General features: G+C 42.4%; 1 protein-coding gene across 1 annotated transcript in view; it reads left to right on the top strand.

Annotated features, from left to right (window-relative positions):
• The window catches only part of ROS1 (ROS proto-oncogene 1, receptor tyrosine kinase), a 110,366-nt gene that overhangs the window by 15,636 nt on the left and 71,239 nt on the right, over nucleotides 1-23,491 (top strand). Inside the window, exons 7-15 of the mRNA XM_043543138.1 lie at nucleotides 764-902; nucleotides 11,446-11,647; nucleotides 12,446-12,522; nucleotides 16,642-16,764; nucleotides 18,479-18,663; nucleotides 19,867-19,964; nucleotides 20,821-21,332; nucleotides 22,022-22,234; nucleotides 22,913-23,023. Coding sequence (XP_043399073.1) covers nucleotides 764-902; nucleotides 11,446-11,647; nucleotides 12,446-12,522; nucleotides 16,642-16,764; nucleotides 18,479-18,663; nucleotides 19,867-19,964; nucleotides 20,821-21,332; nucleotides 22,022-22,234; nucleotides 22,913-23,023 — 1,660 coding nt within the window. The remainder of the gene's footprint in view (nucleotides 1-763; nucleotides 903-11,445; nucleotides 11,648-12,445; nucleotides 12,523-16,641; nucleotides 16,765-18,478; nucleotides 18,664-19,866; nucleotides 19,965-20,820; nucleotides 21,333-22,021; nucleotides 22,235-22,912; nucleotides 23,024-23,491) is intronic.

The following is a 23,491-nucleotide window of genomic DNA, read 5'->3' as shown; positions in this document are numbered from 1 at the left end:
CATTTGAGTGGTGAATGACATGATTCTTGCGTATAATTTTGTTAAGATTGTAAAGCATTGGGGGATTCTTTGTGCATTTTTTTTATGTTGGTGGTGGATTGTTGGGGATGTTTTTTGTTTATTTTTGTTCTTGGATTTATTTGGGTAAAATGACTATTATGTTAAGTTTAAGTGTATTTGTTAAGTACCCAGAAGCCTGTGGGTGAGTGACAACAATTTAAAATTTACTGATGTTAATATATTTAATATTTTACTGTTTTAAGCTATTATTTGCTTAAAATTAGAATATTCTTTAAAATTAATTCAGGCTGGAAATTAGAAGCTTTCTAATGATCAGAGAAGTGAGTTCTGGAGCAATAGGCGTAGTGGGGGCAAACAACCTAACTAGTTTTAAGATGGAGCTTGATAACTTTAGGAGCAGGAGTATATGTTGGGTTGCCTGCGATAGCAGGGGATTTGATCTGACCCAGGGTATCTCTTCCAGGCCTATGTCCTATGTACCTAATATTGTGTTCCATCCATCCAATATTTGATTAAATTTGGCAGTGGGTTTTGAAGGAAGTGTTAAAGGAGGAATCAGTACATACTGTTTAAGGAAAATGAATCACCTAGAACTTGTTCTGCTTATAAGAGAGTTAGGTCTGTGACATTCTAATATGTACATATTGTTTTATGTTGTCATATCAGGCTAGACTGAGATCCTACATGGTCATTCCAGCTAGAGGAACAGTGATAATGATTATATGTATGTGTATTGATCTAGGTAGTATCTGAGCATTCGTACACAGTGAGTAACCTTCAAGCCTTCACAGAATACGAGTTTCGAGTAGTTTGGATCATCACATCTCAGATGCAGCTCTATTCTCCATCTAGTCCCAGTTACCGGACTCATGCATTTGGAGGTAATTACACTGTTGGTCACAGTTCAAGGGCAGTGCTAAAAAGTTTTAGTTTCTTTTGATGTCATGATTCTAAAGTAGAAAACTACTTACCATTGACTTTCATAAGAACAGCCATACTGTATCCTGTCTCTGACAATGGCCAGTGCCAAATGCTTCAGAGGGAATGAACAGAACAAGGTAATTTTGAGTGATCCATCTCCTGTCATCCAGTCCCAGCTTCTGGAAGTGGAAGGTTTAGGGACACTCAGAGTATGGGGCTGTGTCCCTGACCATCTTGGCTATTGGCCTTTGATGGACCTATCCTTCATGAACTTATCTAACTCTTATCTGAATCATACTTTTGGCCTTCACAACATTTCATGTGGATGAGTTCCACAGGTTGATTCTGTGTTGTGTGAAGAGGTACTTTGTTTTGTTTGTTTTAAATCTGCTGTCTATTAATTTCAATAGCAGAAGAAAACGTAGCAATGGCTGACATGTTAAATGCCTTTTTTGTTTCAGTTTTCACTAGAAAGGTTAGCAGTGATTGGACGATAAACATCAGTGTAAATTGTGTAGGATCTGAGGCTAAAATAGGGGAAGAACAAGTTAAGACTTACTTAGACAAGTTAGATGTCTTTAAGTTGTCAGGGCCTGACAAAATACATCATAAAACACTTAAGGAATTGGGTGAGAATCCGTGGAGGATGGGAGAGATCCCAGGGGCCTGGAAAAGGCCAAATATAGTACCTATCTATAAAAAGGGGAATAAGGACAACCCAGGGATTTATAGACCAGTCATCTTAACTTGGGTACCCAGAAAGAAAATGGAGCAAATAACCAATCAAGTTGTAAGAATCTAGAAAATAATAAGGTGATAAATAACAGTCAACATGTATTTGTCAAGAACAAATCATACCAAACCCAGCCGGTATCCTTCTTTGATAGGGTAACAAGTCTTATGGATGGGGGGAAGCAATAGATGTGATAAATCTTGATTTTTCAGAAAGGCTTTTGATACTGTCTCACATGACCTGCTCATAAGCAAACTAGGGAAATACAGCCTAGACTAACCTACTGTGAGGTGGTACACAACTGGTTGGAAAACCATACTCAGAGAATAGTTATTAAAGGTTTGCAGTCAAGCTGGAAGGGCATATCAAGTGGGGTCCCACAGAGACCTGTCCCATAGGTTCTTGAAATAAGCATGCCGAGGGTGCTGCCGCACCCCCTGGTTTGAAGTGGTTTCCATCATATGAAGCGTTTACAGTTTGGTTCAATGGCTCTCAGTAACCCCACTATACAAATTGTTTCAGTACCCCTGATCTGTCCTGGGTCCAGTTCTATTCAATATCTTCATAAATGATTTGGATAATGTCACAGAGAGTACACTGATAAAATTTGTTGATGATACCATGCTGGGAGGGGTTGCAGGCGCTTTGGAGGACAGGATTAGAATTCAAAAGGATCTGGACAAACTGGAGAAATGGTCTGAAATAAAGAGGATGCAATTCAATAAGGACAAATGCAAAGTACTCCACTTAGGAAGGGATAATCAATTGCACAAATATAAAATGGGAAAAGACTTCCTAGGAAGGAGTACTGCAAAAAAGGATCTGTTATAGTGGATCACAAACAAAATATGAGTCACCAATATACAACTCTTGCAAAAAAAAAAAAAAAAGCAAACATCATTCTGGGATATATTAAATACAAGAGTGTTGTAAGCAAGACATGTAAAGTAATTCTTGCAGTTGACTCAGAACTGTTAAGCCTCAACTGGAGTACTATGTCCAGTTCTGGGCACTACATTCAGGAAAGATGTGGACAAATTGGAGAAAGCTCAAAGGAGAGCAACAAAAATAATGAATGGTCTAGAAAACATGATCTATGAGGAAAAATTGAAAGAACTGGGTTTCTTTAGTTTGGAGAAGAGAAGACTGAGGGGGGACATGGTAACCGTCTTCAAGTACATAAATATTGTTATAAAGAAGAGAGCAATAAATTGTTCTCCTTATCCACTGAAGACAGGACAAGAAGTAATGGGTTTTAAATTGCAGCACGGGAGATTTAGGGTAAACATTAGGAAAAACTTCCTAACTATAGGGTGTTTAAGCACTGGAACAAATTACTTAGGGAGGTTGTGGAATGTTTTTAAGAAGAGGCTAGGCAAATACTTGTCTGGGATTGTCTAGATTATATTTAGTTCTGCCTCAGTGCAGGGAACTGGACTACATGACCTGTCAAGGTCCCTTCCAGTCCTATATTTCTATAATTCATGGGTGACCCCCAGTGTGATGTTGCACCCCATAATGCTTTATGGGAATACACTTATGAAAATATATATGACATAACTGGAATATGTTTTGTGCTACATATGCCATGTAACATATCTCTGTAAAGGTTATGGTCTACGGAATATATTTGTAGACCCCTTAATCATCGCTGATTTGAGATAAAGAGTCTCAGTCTTTTTAATCTTTCCTCATATGGATGCTGTTCCATATCCCTAATCAGTTTCTTTGCCCTTCTCTGAACCTCTGCACCAATATTAATATATCTTCTCTGAGACAGAGTAACCAAACCTGCATGCAGTATTCAAGGAGTCGGCGTACCATGGATTGATATAGTGGCATTATGATGTTTTCTGTCTTATCTATCCCTTTCAGAAGCATATGTTCATTATATGTTGTAAAATTGCAGACTGTTGGGTAATATTACTAAAGAATCTTTAGCTTTAATCTGAAAGAGTTTTGGCTGAATTTTCAGTTATGATTCCTACTTAGTCTCTACAAAAAGGCATATGGAAGTGTTTGCCTCTTCAAAAATATGAGGGCAGATTGGGTCGTTGGGTGCTCAGTTACCTGGTCTGTGTTCACACAACTCTGTGAGTGCAAATACTTTGATGATTATCTTTGAAGACACAAAACTGATGGCTGGTTTAACACTGGCTGAAACTTTGGCCTTGATGGGCTAGTTTGCATTTCTAAAGTTTGTTCAAGTTAAAGTGTGTTTAACTGCAGCAATAGAATGGAAAAAGCACGATAATCTTGCATGTCTCTGCAGTAGTGAGACAAAGATGATCCATAATCCATTTGTTTGACTCAAAGCGTCACTAATGACCCTCTGAATGGGTTTCCATTTTAAACATTTATTTTCAGGTGATTACAGAGGTTTAAGATTACAACAATAAGGTTGAAAGAAAAAGAGGAAAAGCTACGTGAGTAGGAATGGGCTAAACTCATCTGAAAAACTGCAAATCTCTCCTTCACACATGTAGCTTTAATCACGTATACTTATAACATTCCTTTTTAAATGAAAGGGCTGTGGGCAGAAGAGGGAGAAGATATTGTATGTATATTTTCTAACCTTTAAGAAGTGCTCTTGATCCATTTGTATGCCCGTGTAGAGAGCCACATGCTGCTAGTGTGTCTCACCATTTTTCATGTGCTGTCTCTAGTTTATTTTCCCCTTTATGGTCTGCTAGGTGTAGATGTTAACAACTGCCTCATGGGGTGAAGGCATTGTGCATTCAGAACTATCACATCTCTTACACAATTAAATTTCCACCTGTTTGCATGGTGAGCTTCAGTAGCTTGTGACCATTGCAGTGCGAAAGTCGTGTGTTTTTGTTCTCAAATGTAATTTTTCAGATGATTCTCAAATGTAATCTCTCTAAATGACTTTTTTGGGCTTTAACATTGACAGTGATTGCGTTTTTAACACATCTTCTTGCCCTTGTAGAGATACATAGGGAAAATGCCAAGTTTCTTGTACATCTGAATATTATCATGTATATCCAAGGTATATAAAACAAGAAAAAAAAATTGGTACAAAATATATTGTACCCACCACCAAATAAAATCCACAGTGACTTTTAGCAAAAAGAAAAGGAGTACTTGTGGCACCTTAGAGACTAACCAATTTATTTGAGCATAAGCTTTTGTGAGCTACAGCTCACTTCATCGGATGCATTCAGTGGAAAATACAGTGAGGAGATTTATATACACACAGAACATGAAAAAATGGGTGTTATCATACACACTGTAAGGAGAGTGATCACTTAAGATGAGCTATTACCAGCAGGAGAGTGGGGTGGGGGGGTGAACGGGGAAAGAAAACCTACATCTTAAGTGATCACTCTCCTTACAGTAAAAAGAAAAGGAGTACTTGTGGCACCTTAGAGACTAACCAATTTATTTGAGCATAAGTTTTCATTGGATGAAGTGAGCTGTAGCTTACGAAAGCTTATGCTCAAATAAATTGGTTAGTCTCTAAGGTGCCACTAGTACTCCTTTTCTTTTTGCGAATACAGACTAACACGGCTGTTACTCTGAAACCTCTCCTTACAGTGTGTATGATAACACCCATTTTTTTATGTTCTGTGTGTATATAAATCTCCTCACTGTATTTTCCACTGAATGCATCCAATGAAGTGAGCTGTAGTTCACGAAAGCTTATGCTCAAATAAATTGGATAGTCTCTAAGGTGCCACAAGTACTCCCTTTCTTTTTGTGAATACAGACTAACACGGCTGTTACTCTGAAACCAGTGACTTTTAGGTGAGGTTCAGAGCACCAGGGCAGGAAGAAACTATCAATTTAGTAACATTCTTGCTATGGAAAGAAGCAATATTAGTTTAAGCAAATTTCACAATATTTGTCTGCAATTTGGCTTTAAGTAACCATTTAACTTAATGGCTACTTTATCAGTTTGTCATAAAATGGACATAAGAAACGATGCACTAACTGGAGCGTTCAGATAGAGCCAGCTTCAGGATATGAGCTCTCTTTCTATTAGTGGTGTAGAGCCTGCTTCACACTGATAGGAAATATGCTTATATATATCAATAAGACATAGTGAAGGTACACCTTGTTACTTTTTCAACTCGCATCTAATTGCATGTTAAATCTCATCCTGTGATAACACTGGAAGTCACCGGAGATTTAAAGTTCCCTGTATTTGCAGAAGTCTTCTTCCTAGGGTATGCACAACATGCTTCAGGTGGCACATGACCCGGATGCGTCACAAAAATTTGGTCCGCTGGTTGGATCTGCCGAGACTCATCAAGCCCTCGGATCGCTACCCCTTCCTGCTTCTCCACGTGGGCACCAATGATACTTCCAAGAATGACCTTGAGCGGATCACTGCAGACTACGTGGCTCTGGGAAGAAGGATAAAGGAGTTTGAGGCGCAAGTGGTATTCTCGTCCATCCTCCCCGTGGAAGGAAAAGGCCGGGGCAGGGACTGTCGAATCGTGGAAGTCAATGAATGGCTATGCAGGTGGTGTTGGAGAGAAGGCTTTGGATTCTTTGACCATGGGATGGTGTTCCATGAAGGAGGAGTGCTGGGCAGAGACGGGCTCCATCTTACGAAGAGAGGGAAGAGCATCTTTGCGAGCAGGCTGGCTAACCTAGTGAGGAGGGCTTTAAACTAGGTTCACTGGGGGAAGGAGACCAAAGCCCTGAGGTAAGTGGGAAAGCGGGATACCGGGAGGAAGCACAGGCAGGAACGTCTGTGAGGGGAGGGCTCCTGCCTCATACTGAGAATGAGGGGCGATCAGCAGGTTATCTCAAGTGCTTATATACGAATGCACAAAGCCTTGGAAACAAGCAGGGAGAACTGGAGGTCCTGGCACAGTCAAGGAATTATGACGTGATTGGAATAACAGAGACTTGGTGGGATAACTCACATGACTGGAGTACTGTCATGGATGGTTATAAACTGTTCGGAAGGACAGGCAGGGCAGAAAAGGTGGGGGAGTAGCACTGTATGTAAGGGAGCAGTATGACTGCTCAGAGCTCTGGTACGAAACTGCAGAAAAACCTGAGTGTCTCTGGATTAAGTTTAGAAGTGTGAGCAACAAGAGTGATGTAGTGGTGGGAGTCTGCTATAGACCACCGGACCAGGGGGATGAGGTGGATGAGGCTTTCTTCCAGCAACTCGCAGAAGCTACTAGATCGCATGCCCTGGTTCTCATGGGTGACTTTAATTTTCCTGATATCTGCTGGGAGAGCAACACAGCGGTGCATAGACAATCCAGGAAGTTTTTGGAAAGCGTAGGGGACAATTTCCTGGTGCAAGTGCTAGACAAGCCAACTGGGGGGGAGCTTTTCTTGACCTGCTGCTCACAAACAGGGAAGAATTAGTGGGGGGAAGCAAAAGTGGACGGGAATCTGGGAGGCAGTGACCATGAGTTGGTTGAGTTCAGGATCCTGACACAGGGAAGAAAGGTAAGCAGCAGGATATGGACCCTGGACTTCAGGAAAGCATACTTCGACTCCCTCAGGGAACGGATGGGTAGGATCCCCTGGGGGACTAACATGAAGGGGAAAGGAGTCCAGGAGAGCTGGCTGTATTTCAAGGAATCCCTGTTGAGGTTACAGGGACAAACCATCCCGATGAGTTGAAAGAATAGTAAATATGGCAGGCAACCAGCTTGGCTTAACGGTGAAATCCTAGTGGATCTTAAACATAAAAAAGAAGCTTACAAGAAGTGGAAGGTTGGACATATGACCAGGGAAGAGTATAAAAATATTGCTCGGGCATGTAGGAATGAAATCAGGAGGGCCAAATCGCACCTGGAGCTGCAGCTAGCAAGAGATGTCAAGAGTAACAAGAAGGGTTTCTTCAGGTATGTTGGCAACAAGAAGAAAGCCAAGGAAAGTGTGGGCCCCTTACTGAATGAGGGAGGCAACCTAGTGACAGAGGATGTGGAAAAAGCTAATGTGCTCAATGCTTTTTTTGCCTCTGTCTTCACTAACAAGGACAGCTCCCAGACTGCTGCGCTGGGCATCACAACATGGGGAGTAGATGGCCAGCCCTCTGTGGAGAAAGAGGTGGTTAGGGACTATTTAGAAAAGCTGGACGTGCACAAGTCCATGGGGCCGGACGAGTTGCATCCGAGAGTGCTAAAGGAATTGGCAGATGTGATTGCAGAGCCATTGGCCATTATCTTTGAAAACTCGTGGCGAACGGGGGAAGTCCCAGATGACTGGAAAAAGGCTAATGTAGTGCCAATCTTTAAAAAAGGGAAGAAGGAGGATCCTGGGAACTACAGGCCAGTCAGCCTCACCTCAGTCCCTGGAAAAATCATGGAGCAGGTCCTCAAAGAATCAATTCTGAAGCACTTAGAGGAGAGGAAAGTGATCAGGAACAGTCAGCATGGATTCACCAAGGGAAGGTCATGCCTGACTAATCTAATCGCCTTCTATGATGAGATTACTGGTTCTGTGGATGAAGGGAAAGTAGTGGATGTATTGTTTCTTGACTTTAGCAAAGGTTTTGACACAGTCTCCCACAGTATTCTTGCCAGCAAGTTAAAGAAGTATGGGCTGGATGAATGCACTATAAGGTGGGTAGAAAGTTGGCTAGATTGTCGGGCTCAATGGGTAGTGATCAATGGCTCCATGTCTAGTTGGCAGCCGGTGTCAAGTGGAGTGCCCCAGGGGTCGGTCCTCGTGCCGGTTTAATTCAATATCTTCATAAATGATCTGGAGGATGGTGTGGATTGCACTCTCAGCAAATCTGCGGATGATACTAAACTGGGAGGAATGGTAGATACGCTGGAGGGCAGGGATAGGATACAGAGGGACCTAGACAAATTGGAGGATTGGGCCAAAAGAAATCTGATGAGGTTCAATAAGGATAAGTGCAGGGTCCTGCACTTAGGACGGAAGAACCCAATGCACAGCTACAGACTAGGGACCAAATGGCTAGGCAGCAGTTCTGCGGAAAAGGACCTAGGGGTGACAGTGGACGAGAAGCTGGATATGAGTCAGCAGTGTGCCCTTGTTGCCAAGAAGGCCAATGGCATTTTGGGATGTATAAGTAGGGGCATAGCGAGCAGATCGAGGGATGTGATCGTTCCCCTCTATTCGACACTGGTGAGGCCTCATCTGGAGTACTGTGTCCAGTTTTGGGCCCCACACTACAAAAAGGATGTGGATAAATTGGAGAGAGTCTAGCAAAGGGCAACAAAAATGATTAGGGGTCTGGAACACATGACTTATGAGGAGAGGCTGAGGGAACTGGGATTGTTTAGTCTGCGGAAGAGAAGAATGAGGGGGGATTTGATAGTTGCTTTCAACTACCTGAGAGCTGGTTCCAGAGAGGATGGTTCTAGACTATTCTCAGTGGTAGAAGAGGACAGGACAAGGAGTAATGGTCTCAAGTTGCAGTGGGGGAGGTTTAGGTTGGATATTAGGAAAAACTTTTTCACTGGGAGGGTGGTGAAACACTGGAATGCGTTACCTAGGGAGGTGGTAGAATCTCCTTCCTTAGAAGTTTTTAAGGTCAGGCTTGACAAAGCCCTGGCTGGGATGATTTAATTGGGGATTGGTCCTGCTTTGAGCAGGGGGTTCGACTAGATGACCTCCTGAGGTCCCTTCCAATCCTGATATTCTATGATTCTATGATTAGCTTCCTTGGCTTGGGCTGGGTACTAACGGGGAGTGCGACATGAACACTGATCTGTGTTCCCCTTTGCAGAAACTGATACTGGTGTTCAGTAGGGGAAAGGAGAAATAGTACTCGTTTTAGGCTTTAGGCTTCAAAGCTCATTGAAATCAATGTGAGTCTTTCCATTCTATTCTCTGGGCTTTGGATAAGGGTAGACCCTTAAGCAACTATAACTAAAGTGTTAGTGCAAACCCTTCGTTTGAGGCATAAAAAAAATCTTTGTTCAAGTTCCTTTTTGTTGCATTCACTTGTATTGCGCTGGTTGTGAGCCTGTTATGTAAATCATTAGGTTATATTTAAATTGGACATGGCTGAACCTCAAAAGATTTAGATGTTTAAGTGGCTAAGTTTCTAAAAGTGTAGACATTAATAGTATAATGAATTTAGATTTATATAGCGCCTCATGCTGAAGGAAATGGGGAAATGCTTTCAGAACTAAAGGCAGCGCTATCGAAAATTAGCCAAAGGTGTAGGCTACATTCTGAAGGTAGGACGACAACCAAATGGGTGCACAGCACTTTGTACAATGGAGTGGAGGGCAATTTTGGCTAAGGACATATATGTTCTTACAAAAAGTATCTCAGGATTTATAGTAACTAGTCACAGCAGATAGCCCCATAGTTTTTAAAGTCCCCTCCGAAGCCCCCTCACAGAAAGTTATGTGGTTCTAATTTATCTACCTCAGAACGATGGAAGGATGGGCTGACTATTGGGATTTTGACCCGTGGCTTCAGGTGATGTGCTGACAAAACAACAAAGGTTCCCGCAAAATTTTCCTTCTTTGGCTTATGATAAACCCTGTGACCCAGGAGTGCATCATACTGCCAAGAGGAGTGTGGGATTGATAAACCTATTCATATGTTTTTCCAATTAAACAGAGATGATTTCTCACAGCCACAGGAAGGGAAGGTGACAAAGAAACAAATCTATACTAAGTACACCTCACTGGAACCTTGTTCTTCATATGTATTTTATAAATCCTAGGGATGAATCATCTGTGAGAGTGATAACTCAACAGTATCCATGAGATCTTTAAAAAAAAAAAAGATGGAAAGTGATTCATTACAAGCAGAGAGATCACCTCAGTCTTTCAGTTTGTTGGCAAGATTAAAAATAGGGGTTCCTGTCAGTGCTCTCCATAACATCACTGAGTGTAAGCATTCCAGACTTGATGTTTACACTACTGGGGCATCTCCGTGGTTATGTTTGGGTCTTATGATGTATCAGAAACTTGTCTATGGATTATATGAGATTTATTCTCCCCCATTTAGTGCTTTCCTTGCAATACTTTTTTGCTTTCCCCTTGGAGCAAAACTAAGAAATACTGAGACATGTGGGGGAAAACTATGTATGTCTATATAATGTCATAAAAGGTTTGAATGTGCTTTTTGTCCCTAAATGAAATGTTGATGTTTTAATTTTCCTGGGCCAGTTTGCATCCTCCCATGGAAAAACCCACAGGATTTATTTAAAGGAAGGAATAAAACTCTGTGAGATGTACTTCATGGAGACTTCTCTACATTGTCCCTTTGGTGGGAGGGACTTGGGGAAGCTGTGGATGTTGGAGGCCAAGCGCCCACCAGACCCCTGGATTTCAGGATCTGTGGGTCTGGGAACCTAATTCTGTGTGGAATCAGAAGCCACCCTGTAGCAATGTGGTTCTTGCCTCCCTTTCCTTTGTGTAGCTGGATCACCCCATAAACATCTGAGAAGGAATCTAAGGGTCCAGCATGGAAAAACAGGCACTGAGCAGAGGCTGGTGCCACATAGAGCTGACCCTTTCCTGCCCCAGTTCCTAGAATTCTGCAGAGCCCCTTTTGCTTGGAACAGTCAGTGAAGGGCAGGCATAAAGGGCCAGGAAAGGGGAAGAATGTCACACAAAATTGGCACTCTCCACCTTCCATGATGCTGCATGGAGGGCATCTTCCATGCATGAAACTCCAGGACATGATCCTGGCCCTGCTATTTAACTTCTCAGCAGCATATAACACCAGCAAGAATGGACTATTATATTAACTCATCCCCCACATCTTCTCCCAGCCATCCCCAAAAAATCACTTCCTGAAAAACCATGTCTACAGTAAATGATTTCTGTCTTTTACAGTTCCTGTTTCAGCTCCTATCATTAAAGATATTCAAAGTTCGGGTCCCGAAACCGTGGAAGTCAGTTGGTCTCCACCACTTTTCCCCAGTGGATTGATTGTTGGATATAATTTACTGTTAACCAGTGAAAAGCAGGAACTGCGCACAGCATCCAGAGGTCAAAGTTTCCAGTTCTACTCCACCTTTCCAAACACCACTTACAGGTACAAAAGAAAAGGTGATCAGCTGGACAGAGTGTGCCCTTGGTGTCATACAGTGGGCAGTAGAGTTCCTACAATTCAGAAATCTGTGTGTGTATGTGGGGTGAGAGTGGTTCTGACTGACAGAACAGAGTGCACGTTAACACTTCTTTTGCAGAATCAGTGGGCAAAATTCTCTTCTCTGTTGTGCTATTGTGAAAATTGACATATCTCAAATTTAAATTGATGGAGTTGTTTTAGATTTCTTCATGTATAATTGAGATCAGAACTTAGGCAAAAGCAAATCAATCTGGGGAGTGGGGTGACAATCTGATGCAGTGCCAGAATGTGGAATTTTGAATTCAGTAACCTTTATATTCTTATTTTCCCCCCTCTTGGTGCACATGTCTGTTGTATTCAGAGAATTATAGGGGAGCCCTCTTCTAATTAATTTAGCATTTGTAAATTTCCCTTCAGTTTAGTTAAACTCCAAAGGCCACGTTCTGCTCTCAAAGGTGACTATAGATCTTCCCTTGAGATGAAACTGAGTTGCCCACATAACTCTGAGGGCAGCAGATCTATAGCTATAGGGTAGCTATGTAATTTATTAGATTGTGTTACCTTATCTTGCAAAGCTAGTGAGTTCAAATCCTCATGTGATTATATTTGTATTAGAATTTGTCCCTGAATGACTTTATTTCAGCAGCTTTTTTCACTGAAGGAGAAACATGATAAAGTACGTGAGTAAGTAAGTTCTAGTTGAGAAGGCATTTTTTCTAGCATTTATAACGTTCCGTAAGATCTCTCTTTGATTTACTTTAGGTTTACCATCGTAGCAGTAAATGAGGTTGGTGACGGGCCACCTGCAGAAGCTAATATCACTACTCCAGAACCCACAGGTACACATACAACATATTCCTTATATTTCCTAGTAACTGGTAACTAATTCTGGTTCACCTGGATTATGGGGTGTACAGCAGAAAAGAATGATAGTTAGACTGTACGCTCTTTGGGGAAGCAACAGTCTTCTACTCTGGGTTTATACAGCACCTATACAATGGAGCTCTGTTCTTGGTTGGTCTCTAGGCACTACGGTAATAAATGTAGTAACAACAACAGCTTGGTTGTTGGGCACAAAAACACAGGCTGGTACAAGTGACAAAAAGGTGAACCAGTATGAAATAGGTGTGAATGAGTGTTTAACAGAAGATGCTTTCATTTTCTGGAACACATGGTATCAGTGGCAGCATGTGGGGAATTCATGTTAATATTAACACCGTGACCGGGGCCACAGGGGAGCCAACTGAGGTCACTCAATTAGGGTGAACTGCAAAGAATGGGGTGGCCAATTCCCAAAACTGGTGGATATTCCAATACTTAGATTTACCAAGCCAGCACAAAACAGCTTCTACAATACCTCACAGGTTACCTAGAAGCCAACAACACAGTTCCCTTAAATAACCCAGCCTCAGGCCTCCACCCAGATACCCAAGTCAGACACGATGAGGATTACTGAAAACCTTATTCATCATATAAAAAAGTTCTACCAATCCCAAAGGATCGGACACATTACCTCCCAGGTTAATGAATATTCCAGATCTTATCCAAATACACGCTTACAGCTAATTCTTATTAACTAAACAAAAATTTATTAAAAAAGAAAAGAGTGAGTATTGGTTAAAAGATCAGTATTCATTCAGACATGAGTACAATTCTTGAGGTTTAGATTCATAGCAGAGATGGTGAGCTTTGTAATCACAAAATTAGTTCATAGGTTATAGTCCAATATTTATATTCAGGGTGGTCCAGTCGGAACTGGGATCTCAGCCCTATGGCTTGAGCTTCCCCTGCATGAAGCCTCAAGCAGATTGAGATGACAGGATCAGGCCCCAAGGGTCTTATATACAGTTTTAGGCCCTCTTGTGACAGTTCTTAGGTGAACGATAGGCACTTATGGGGACTTTGAAGTGGACCCATTTCCTAAGCATCACCAGTAATTATCTACACAGATTAACATAAGGCAATTGTTCATTTTCCATCATTCTCAGGTGATTTGCTATACATTTCAAAGAGAGATGAATACAGCGATATCTTATGTTTACAGTTCATTTAAATGTTAAGATGTCCTTTTGATCTCTGAATTAACAGAATACAGTATAGACAGGGACTGTTTGATTACATTGTTAACCTCTACCATTATATATGTAAACACACAAAACCTCAAACATTATCTACCAGTATGTCTTTAAGGGTTGAATTTGAGTCATTTATCCTGCAGGATGCTTAACCCTTTCTGACCAAGCGTCACAAACAAATTTCACATTAGACTTTCAAGTAAAAAATTCCTGAATGATCTCATGCAAAACAACATCAGATCATATCCTTTTTTTTTTTTTGCTATTTCTCTTCCTTTGTTCTTTCCCCCCCACTAATGGCATTTCACTATACAAAAAACAATACATTATATCCACCTATCTATCTGAGTCTCGTAAGATATTTTACAAATATTAATTTATTCCCAGGGAGAAATATATTAAGATAGAGTTATGAATGGGCATAAAAGCATTGTTACCAAACTTAAAAAAACTAAATGCTAGAAACTCAGGAAATTCTCCATGAAGGTTACAACAGTAGCCTTAACTTTGTTCCTGTATCCTCACCCACCTTCCACCTTCTGTGGGTTGCAGACACTGAAGCTGTGTCTACATTAGTGCTTTTTAAACTCATGTTAGTTGATTGCCAGTTGACTCAAGTTGGCTAACACACTGGTACATGCTGGACTGGACACTCCACTAACATTTGTTCCAGGGTTAACTGAGCCATGATCACAAAAATGTGTGTCCTGGAACCAGCATTTGTGGAGTCTCCAGGTTAGGATGCACCAATGGTTTGGTTAACTTGAGTTAAGTGACAACCAATTAATTTTAATTAAAAAAATTTCTAGTGTTAAACAAACCCTCAGTAGCTGCCACATCAGACTGTAGTTTGTCCATTTGTGTATCTGAATTCTAACAGTATGTATATGATTTGCATGATGATATAACTTGGACCTCTTCAAGCCTATGTCAAATACAGAATGGTGTTTGGTGCTGCCAGACATGAGTCTGTCCCAAACCCTTGTGAGGGGCCTGGGCATCCACTAGGGGGCTTCCTCTAGCTTCTCCTGACCAATTCGCCCCACACCCAGGGCCCAACATAGCCGGTAACTCATTCACCTGCAGCAGGTGATGCCCTGCAACGGCAATTCCTGACCTTCCTAGAGGCATTGAACAGTGAGTGACAAGCACCCTGTATGTGACCTCAGTGGTTTTTGTTACATAAAGGAAGATCTCTGAGTTAGGATTTGAATCCCATACATTAAAAAGATTGTGTCTGGCCATCGTGCAGGTATATAGGTATGGGGCAGAAGTATAGGTATTTAACCACCACAAAGGCTGCCTTTCCCTTCAAAACTACCTGAGAGGACTGTGTTCCTGGGGGATGATGTAGCTGAATAGGTCCAGGTTCCAAATACCAAGCAGTGGGAAGAGAGCATTCTTAGAGTTGGGATGCTGGTTATGGAGCCCTTTGCCAGAAGGAATCAGACTGAGTCCAAGTCTGATTGCGTTCAGATCAAACTTCAAAACACGCCATTTGATACAGGCCACAGAACTGATACTCTTTAAAAATATTATAATAACAATTCTGAAAGATGCAAACAAACCAAACTACAAACCTTGCAATCACAAAGCCATTCTCCTCTGCTCTGGAAGACTGGAGAGAGGCAAAAAAACCCTCCATTTTGGACTTTTGGGCAATTTTGTGTAGTGCTTACATATAACAGTGATAGTTGCTATATAAATCTCACAGAGAAGGAAATTGCTTCCTCCCTGCTCCCAACACAGAAGCCAGGTGCAATTGCTGTCCCTGCGCTTCCCCTTCTCTAATCACTAGGCAACATTTTTTGTACTGGAAGACAGAATTTACCTGTACATGAAGGCATGGGGCTTGATTTCCCCTATGTTACCCTAGTTTTGAAATGAATTAAATTATACCAGTGTAAAACTAGGTTAACACAGTGGCAAAACAGACCCAAGATCTTTGCTCCTTATTTCACCCAGCTTCTGATCTAGTTGAAGATCATAGTTCTCATCACAATATTTTCCCCAGCAAGAACCTCATTTCCCTTTCTCTCCCAAGTTCCTGTCTCACTCTCCTGTGTTGCTAGGTAAGGTGAGCTCATTTGAACAACATGTGTTATATCACAGATAAATCCAAAGTTGTACATCTAGTAATAAAGAATGTAGGTTGTTTCTATAAGCTAGGGGACTGTATCCTGGAAATCTGTTACTCTGAAAAGGACTTGGGGGTCATGGTAGATAACCAGTTGAACATAAGCTTCCACTGCAGGGTCCAGTCCCTCCTGCTCCAATGACTCTTTATTTATTTATCCACAGTTAACAGCTTCAACAGGAGAGACTGATGGAGCCCCACATCAAAATATATCATAGCCCAATGGTTAGGGATGGTTGCAGATTCCTGTTCAAAGCCCTGCCCCTCCTCAGGCAGAGGGGGACTTGAACAGGGGTCTTCCACATTCCAACTTTGTACCCTAACCACTGGGCTAAAAGTTATGAGGTGGGTTCTCCCCGTCCCGGCTGTTTTGTGTGAACTCTCCTGAAGGGACCAATCCAGTAAGTGTGCTCAGAGGGCGCCTTCTGGATTGGGCCCCACATACGATTTATGTGGCCAAACGCCTTTTGTCCCCTGTGAATCACTTAAACAGTGATGATAAGCTGCGTAGCAGGAAAGTATATATTTCGCAAAAGTTGTCTAGCCTTAGTAATTTTGCATATCATTGCAGCACTCAGGAATTATGTTTTTGCTGGATGTGGTGGTGGACTGCCTTGTGTCTGTGGATGTGTGTGGGCATGCAAATGGTGAATTGTGGATTAATGATGTACAAGTTAGGAAAATTGCCCTCTGATTTTCATTTCTGTCTTCTAGATTGATTTTAAAATTGTCTTTTTAATTGTCAGTTAAGGAAAAAGTGAAATGGCTCTTTCTAGCCAGAAACCAATCTCTAAGAAAGAGATCCACGGAATCTTTCTTGGAAGTCTCACAATGCCTTCAGAATGACATCATACACCACAATATTACAGGTCAGTTCTCTCTCTCTTTCTCTCTCCACCATAGGTACTGATACAGCTCCCACTACTGCATTATGCAAGTGCCTCCCAAACACCAGTGTGAGGTAGGAAGCTTGTCTGAGCCAAAGTGCAGAGTTATCAAAAGAGCCTATCAAAAGTGACTTGGGCACTTAGGAGCATAAGTCTCATTGCAAGTCAGTAGAACGAAATCCAAACTCACTTGAGTGCTTTTGAAAATGTTATCTTTGGGAGATTAAGTGGTTTTCCCAAGGTCACCCAAGAGATCTTTGGTGGAACCTTGAACTGAAGTAAGATCTCTTGAATCCCAGTCTCATGCCTTATAACTACAAGACCACCACTCCTCCATGCAGCTGCAGTCTCCTCTTTGTAGCAATGTGGGTGATCTCAAACTCTTACCGGTTTTACCCAGACATTTGAAATGATTTTAGATACCAATTGTATGTATTGAAGGAGTTCAAGGGGCACCAGGAATCTGTTGAATGAAACTGTGGAAAGAGAGGCAATAAAGAAATCTGGTGGATGAGATATACTGCAATGTGGAGGGAGGTTTGCTATGGGTGGCAGGCTTGTTAGGCAGTGGAGGGACTCAGTGAAGAAGGAGGAACCAGGAGAGAGAGAAATCTCGCAATGGTCAGGTGTAGGTACAGCTCAACAGCTGAAGATGTTGTGCCTTTGCAAATGAAATCTCTGAACTTTCTGATGTTCACTGAGCCATAACCAGAAAGGAAGACAGTAGAGGGGAGTGTGCTCTCAGGGATATCGACATATTGGGCCAGTTTCACTACTGGTTTATTCTGATTTCTGGCAGAAGAATGTCCTTTAGGGGTGTGTGTAGATAGAGGGAGAGAAAAATGGCCACAGCCTCCCTTGACCTGGTGGAATGCATGAGGGGGCCTGCACCACCTAGAAATGGTCAGCACTGCTGGGGAAAGGATGTGGCCAGGAGAGCTGGAGAATGTGCTGATTCAGCCCCTTCTGCCTCAGCAGTATATGGCTACGTTGTCGTCACTGCTGGTTAACCAGGAGCTAAGCAATCATGGGTTAGTCTGTGCACGGTAGCATAACTATTTAGAGCGGAGCCATATTGTTTATAGCTGCACGCTGCTGTAACACCTGTGTGTCCACTGATGCTTTGTCTGGGCATGAGACATAAGACAGGTATCTGGGCTCCTATCCTAACATGGGTGCCAACGGGGCTCCTTGGGATGATGTACCCAGCTGAAATGAAAGCTGCCTCAGGCTGCAGTAATTGCCCATCACATGGTGGTGGTGCAGAGACCGGTAGTTCTCTCTCGGGATGAGCCCCCACCTTGGAGCAGAGTGAATTGTGCTTTGTGTGATGGGATGCAAATTCCGTCTTCGGGCCCCAGGTAGGGTGAATTGCTGTTGATTGGTCTGTCTACCCACTAATTTGTCTTTCTAGCTAATCTGTTCATTGGTTTTCTGCAGTGCCCACTGTAGTATCAGTTCTAAGGGCCGTTGTGTACAATTGTGCCACTTTCAAGGATTGTGGGAAATATTGTATAGTATGGGAATAAATACTAGAAATGGGGGAGAGAAATGTTAATATTTTTTCAGGTCATGTAAGGGTTCAGACTGAGAGCTGCTCACCGCATTCTATGACCTTATTTTTAAAAAGTAATGAAAAATCTAAATGTGTTTCTCATATTAACCGTGTGTGTGTGTGTTGTTTTGCTATTTCTAGGGATTTCTGTGAATATTCACCAGCGGGTTGTCTATTTCTCAGAGGGAAATTCGATCTGGGTGAAAGGAGCTGCCAGCATGTCTGAGGTGTCCGATTTAAAGCTCTTTTATGCAGGCCCAGGGAAAATTACATCAATCTCAGTCGACTGGCTTTACCAGCGGATGTACTTTGTCATGAATGGAAAGGTTGGGCTCCGCAGCTTAATTATTTTCTTAATACTCATGAACTACGCATGTGTGCCGTATTTTATATATAGCAATAAAGAGCTCAGGGGTTATGGTAGGGGTGTATGGCATATGGTTGATTATTATAATGTTTTTATTTTTAATGTGATCATTTTTTTTTTGATCAAAGGAATAGAACAAAGTAGTAACATCTGCCTCTACTGGGGTCTATAGGCATCTCCGGTCACGTTAAAAGTAAACTGACGTCTTAGAATTCCAGCTTCTTAGCTAATTCTTATCCTCATGAAAGAAAAAGTCATGTCATTTCCGAGACTGACTCCACTCGTGGCTCATGCCTTCGGTGGCAAGTCATTTAACCTTTAGATCTCAGTTCCTCATGTGTACAGTGCTTTCTTACTGTACCTTGCAGGGGTGTTGCGAGAAGTAGTTAGTTAACAAATAGAATGAAAGTGATACGAGAGATTGAAGTGCTTAATATTTTCTTGTGATGATGAAAGTGATGCAGGATCACAGCTGTTTTGTCCTGAGAGAAAAAATAGATGGCAGCCCTGCATTTAATTCTTCTTGAAACTTTAATGACTTTAGTGGTGAGGTCTTGGTTGGCTCCTTTGCTATATGAGACAAAGGGTGAGAAAGCTGCCATAAACAGGGATTCCTTGTGCCAGTGCCATGCCATGCCACTCCACTCTCCACTTATTGCCCAGGTTGCTTATAGGTACAGAATGAGATGTGGCCAGAGATGTCTGCACTCTGGTAGCCCTAGGTTAAAACAATGGCTGTAGGAGTCCATTGCAGCTAAGGTAAGTTAAAAAAGTTATGAGGACAAACCTGTCCCAGGCTGCTCACAGGATCAGCACAAAGGTAGTTGTAAACCACCTCTTCCCCGCCCTTGTCAGGTCCTGCTAAAAGCATAGCTTGGCTGGACCCCAAAATCTGGTCCTTTGTTTTCCTCCAGCTTGGAGACAGCAAGGTAAGTGCAGAGTGAATGGACAGTTCCTTCATGGTAAGCATTAACGGGTGCATTCAGGCTTGGCACAGTGAGCCAGCCTTGTAATTGAATGACTGGAAATGCAGATGCTTGGAAGTGCCTTAGGTTAGTGTCTGTCTCTGTGGTTCCCTGTAGGATGCTCAGGTCATGTTGCTGCTCATCAGTAAACATCCTACTGATACCCAGGAGCCTTTCTCTTTATTCTGATTCCCTAGGTATGTGTCTGTAATTTAGAGAACTGCACTGTAGCTGAAGATATCACTTTTCCTTCCATTGCCTCCCCTAAGAAAATTGTAGCTGATCCATATAATGGGTAAGTTTTTTCTCCTTTGACGACTTGGTGTCAGATGTGCTGTTGATCTTTTCAGCAATCGTCTTCACTTGGTTAGCTATCCAGTTACTAATTTCTTCAGAAACCGTCCCCACACCGTCTCCTGCCCCAGTCGTACAGACTGCCAAGCTTGCTCCTCTGTTGTTCTTCAGCTTGCTCACTCCTCATCATGTTCGATTTGTTTCAGGGTATGAAGTCTTCCCAATTTGTGAAGGCTTTGGAGGCATTGTATTTTTTTTAAAGACATTGAATTCTTTCATCAAAACAATTGTTTGAATTTTAAATATCTGTGTCTAATATTGGAGCTATTATATGAGTGCTCTTTTCATTATTCTTCTCATTATTATTTGTATAACTGTTATCACCTAGGAGCTCTAGTTGTGGATCAGGATCCCATTGTGCTAGGCACTGTACAACCACAACAAAAGACAGTCCTGCCCCAATGGGCTTATAATTTAAGTATAAGACAAGAGACAACAGATGGTTACCAACAGAGGGGGGTGGGAGCACAAGGAAACAAGAAGGCAATATTGATCAGCATGATAGGCTCAGCGTACCAGCTTGACTGTTGTCAAGTTTTGCTAAGTTTTTCTTACATAAATCATGGGCCAGACCCTCAGCCAGTGTAAATCAATGTAGTTTTATTTTATATTGGCTGAGAATTGGGCTTCCTGTATTTAATTCTCATAGGATATAAATAAATATGAACCAAAATAATTTCCCTATATTTTTTTAGGACAGGTGTGTCTCTGAGCCAATAGACCACTAAAATATCAGTGACTCATCTACACTGTGTTCTATGGTGTAACTACTGTGGGCTGTTTTGTTCCATTGCTAGGTATATCTTTTATCTGCTGGAGGATGGAATTTACAGGGCAAACCTCCCAGTCTATCCTGGTCAGGTCCCTGAAGCTTTGCCAATTGTGAGAAGCGACACTCTGAAAGACTTTGTGATAAACTTCCAGTCCAAAAGACTAATTTACTTCAACAAAATCAATCAATCCTTTGTGTCTGGTTTTCTGGATGGCTCAGAATTTAATATCCTGCGATCTCAAGTTTCATTTAGAGACATAGAGAGCTTTGTTTATGAGAATAATACTTTCGTTGTCACAGACGGCAGGGCAGTTTTCCGTGAGGAGTTGTCTCCAACTGGGATCAAAGCCTTTAATGAATTTGTGGTGGATTGCGATTTTACCCAGGCCGATTATTTTGGATACAACAACTTGCTTTCTTATGGTGCGGCAACTCAGCCTTATCCTTTGCCAACTCATCCCCAGCTTGTCACAGTGCTGTTTGGATCAGACCAAGCTGTGGTCTGCTGGAGACCACCTGAACCTACTATTGGAACCAGTAAGTTCAATTACTCCATCCTACAGGTCCAGTCCACGTTCAAGTGTACTTAATGGAAAGATCTTCCTGATTTTCCTTTCCCTAACACTGGTGTAAATCAGAAGCGACTCTACTGAAATCTGTGGAGTTACATCAATATGAAACAGGTGCGAGAGAAAAACCAGGCCCAATAGTTTATGATAAAGCTGCCAAAATTTTAAGCAAAGATTTGCTGATAAAATAAAGAACACACCTGGCCAAATTAATGGAGGCTTACTTGAGTGAGTCACTCACAGTCTTTCTGTCTTGCAGGGTTTAAAAAAGGCTGCATCTTAAATCATGGTGTGTAATGACTGCAGTGTTGACTGCTGCTATCACAGTACTGTCACACATCTACGGAGAGTCACACATGGTGGCTGCTGGCTGGCAAAGTCTGCTATCAGCTCTACCACACATGCAAGTGTGTTTGTACCGTGGTGCGCGAAACATAGCTAGTGCTGTGGAGATTGCCTGTCACTCCCGGTTAGGTTGTTGGGAAGGGCATGCTGTCCCCATGGCACCAGGGACTAAAGCTGTACTAGTTTTTAATTTTCTCCCTGGCTGATGTCTCTGATATTGGGAGCTTTGAAATGGGTCTCTAAAACTGCAGTTTTCCTGGCTTCTGTTGAAGTAGTTTCTTGTCCAATAATGTGACTGTCTGCGCCGTTCAGGTCCTTCCGCCTGGCAGAACTGGACTTACATTGTGAAGGTATCAGCCCAACATGGTGCTGATGAGGATCGGGTTGTCTCCAGTATCCGTGACACTAGGTTTACAATGAAAAGGCTGACCTACTCCACAACATATGAGGTGTCAGTGAGAGCGCTATCTCCTGCTGGAGAAGGACCCTGGACAGAGTCTTTTAGGGGCACCACTTTAAAAGAAGGTAAGAACTACTTTACTGAGCAGTAAGGAGAAACTTGTCCTGTGCATACTCTCCACCAGGGGTTCAATCCTCTGCTGTGCCTACTCTCCACATAGTACTTCCTTTGAAGTGACACGAGCAGCTGGGACCTCCTTTAAAGTGCTTGGGGACCAGTGCAAAGGGTGGATTCTGAAGACCACCAGTGGCAGGTGGCTGAGCATGGGCACACCGTCAGAAACAGTTGAGTATCCCCGTCACCATGTAATGAATGGGAGTGAGTGGCTTGCTGGGGAAATGCAAAAGGCCCTCGGCAAGCATGTGTACAATGGCTGTAACATGTACACTGTTGAAATATTTATTTAAACGTAGCTTATGTAGAATAACATATGTGGAAAGGAAAGGAGGGGCTCCTAGTTAAGACTGAGGCTCAGGAGGTCTGGGATCAGTTCCTGGCTTCACCACAGATTTTGGGCATTGGGCAAGGCACTTAATCTCTCTGTGCCTCCATTCCCCATTTAAAAATGGGTGTCACATACTTCTTTTTTGTCAGCCTTTGTCTCTCTTGCGTATTGAGATTTACAGTTCCTAGGGGCAGAGGCTCTTACTATGTTTTCGTACAGCCCTTAGCACAATGCGCCTCTGATACTGGTTGCTGGAACAGGAATAATGCATAGTTACAACTTTTTCATTGTTTCTCAGTTGAAGAAGAACCTTATATCTTGGCTGTGGGGGACGACGGACTTTGGAAGCAGCCGTTGGATAGTTTGGGGCCAGGAGAATTCTTCTCTCCTAATATAAGAAATGTCTCAGGTAAATACTGTCCAGGCTGAGTGTTCCTGTAGCGGGGCTGTCTGCATTGATCAGAGCTCCTGACAGTGGATGAAAGGAAGTGAAAGACAAGAATCATAGAATTTCAGGGATGGAAGGGACCTCAGGAGGTCATCTAGTCCAACCCCCTGCTCAAAGCAGGACCAATCCCCAACTAAATCATCCCAGCCAGGGCTTTGTCAAGCCTGACCTTAAAAATATCTAAGGAAGGAGATTCCACCACCTCCCTAGGTAACGCATTCCAGTGTTTCACCACCCTCCTAGTGAAAAAGTTTTTCCTAATATCCAACCTAAACCTCCCCCACTGCCACTTGAGACCATTACTCCTTGTTCTGTCATCAGCTACCACTGAGAACACTCTAGATCCATCCCCTTTGGAACCCCCTTTCAGGTAGTTAAAAGCAGCTATCAAATCCCCCCTCATTCTTCTCTTCCGCAGACTAAACAATC

This window comes from Chelonia mydas, chromosome 3 (assembly GCF_015237465.2).
Source record: "Chelonia mydas isolate rCheMyd1 chromosome 3, rCheMyd1.pri.v2, whole genome shotgun sequence".
Taxonomy (NCBI): domain Eukaryota; kingdom Metazoa; phylum Chordata; order Testudines; family Cheloniidae; genus Chelonia; species Chelonia mydas.
The sequence above is the reverse complement of the archived record's forward strand: the minus strand, read 5'-3'. Positions and strand labels throughout refer to the sequence as shown.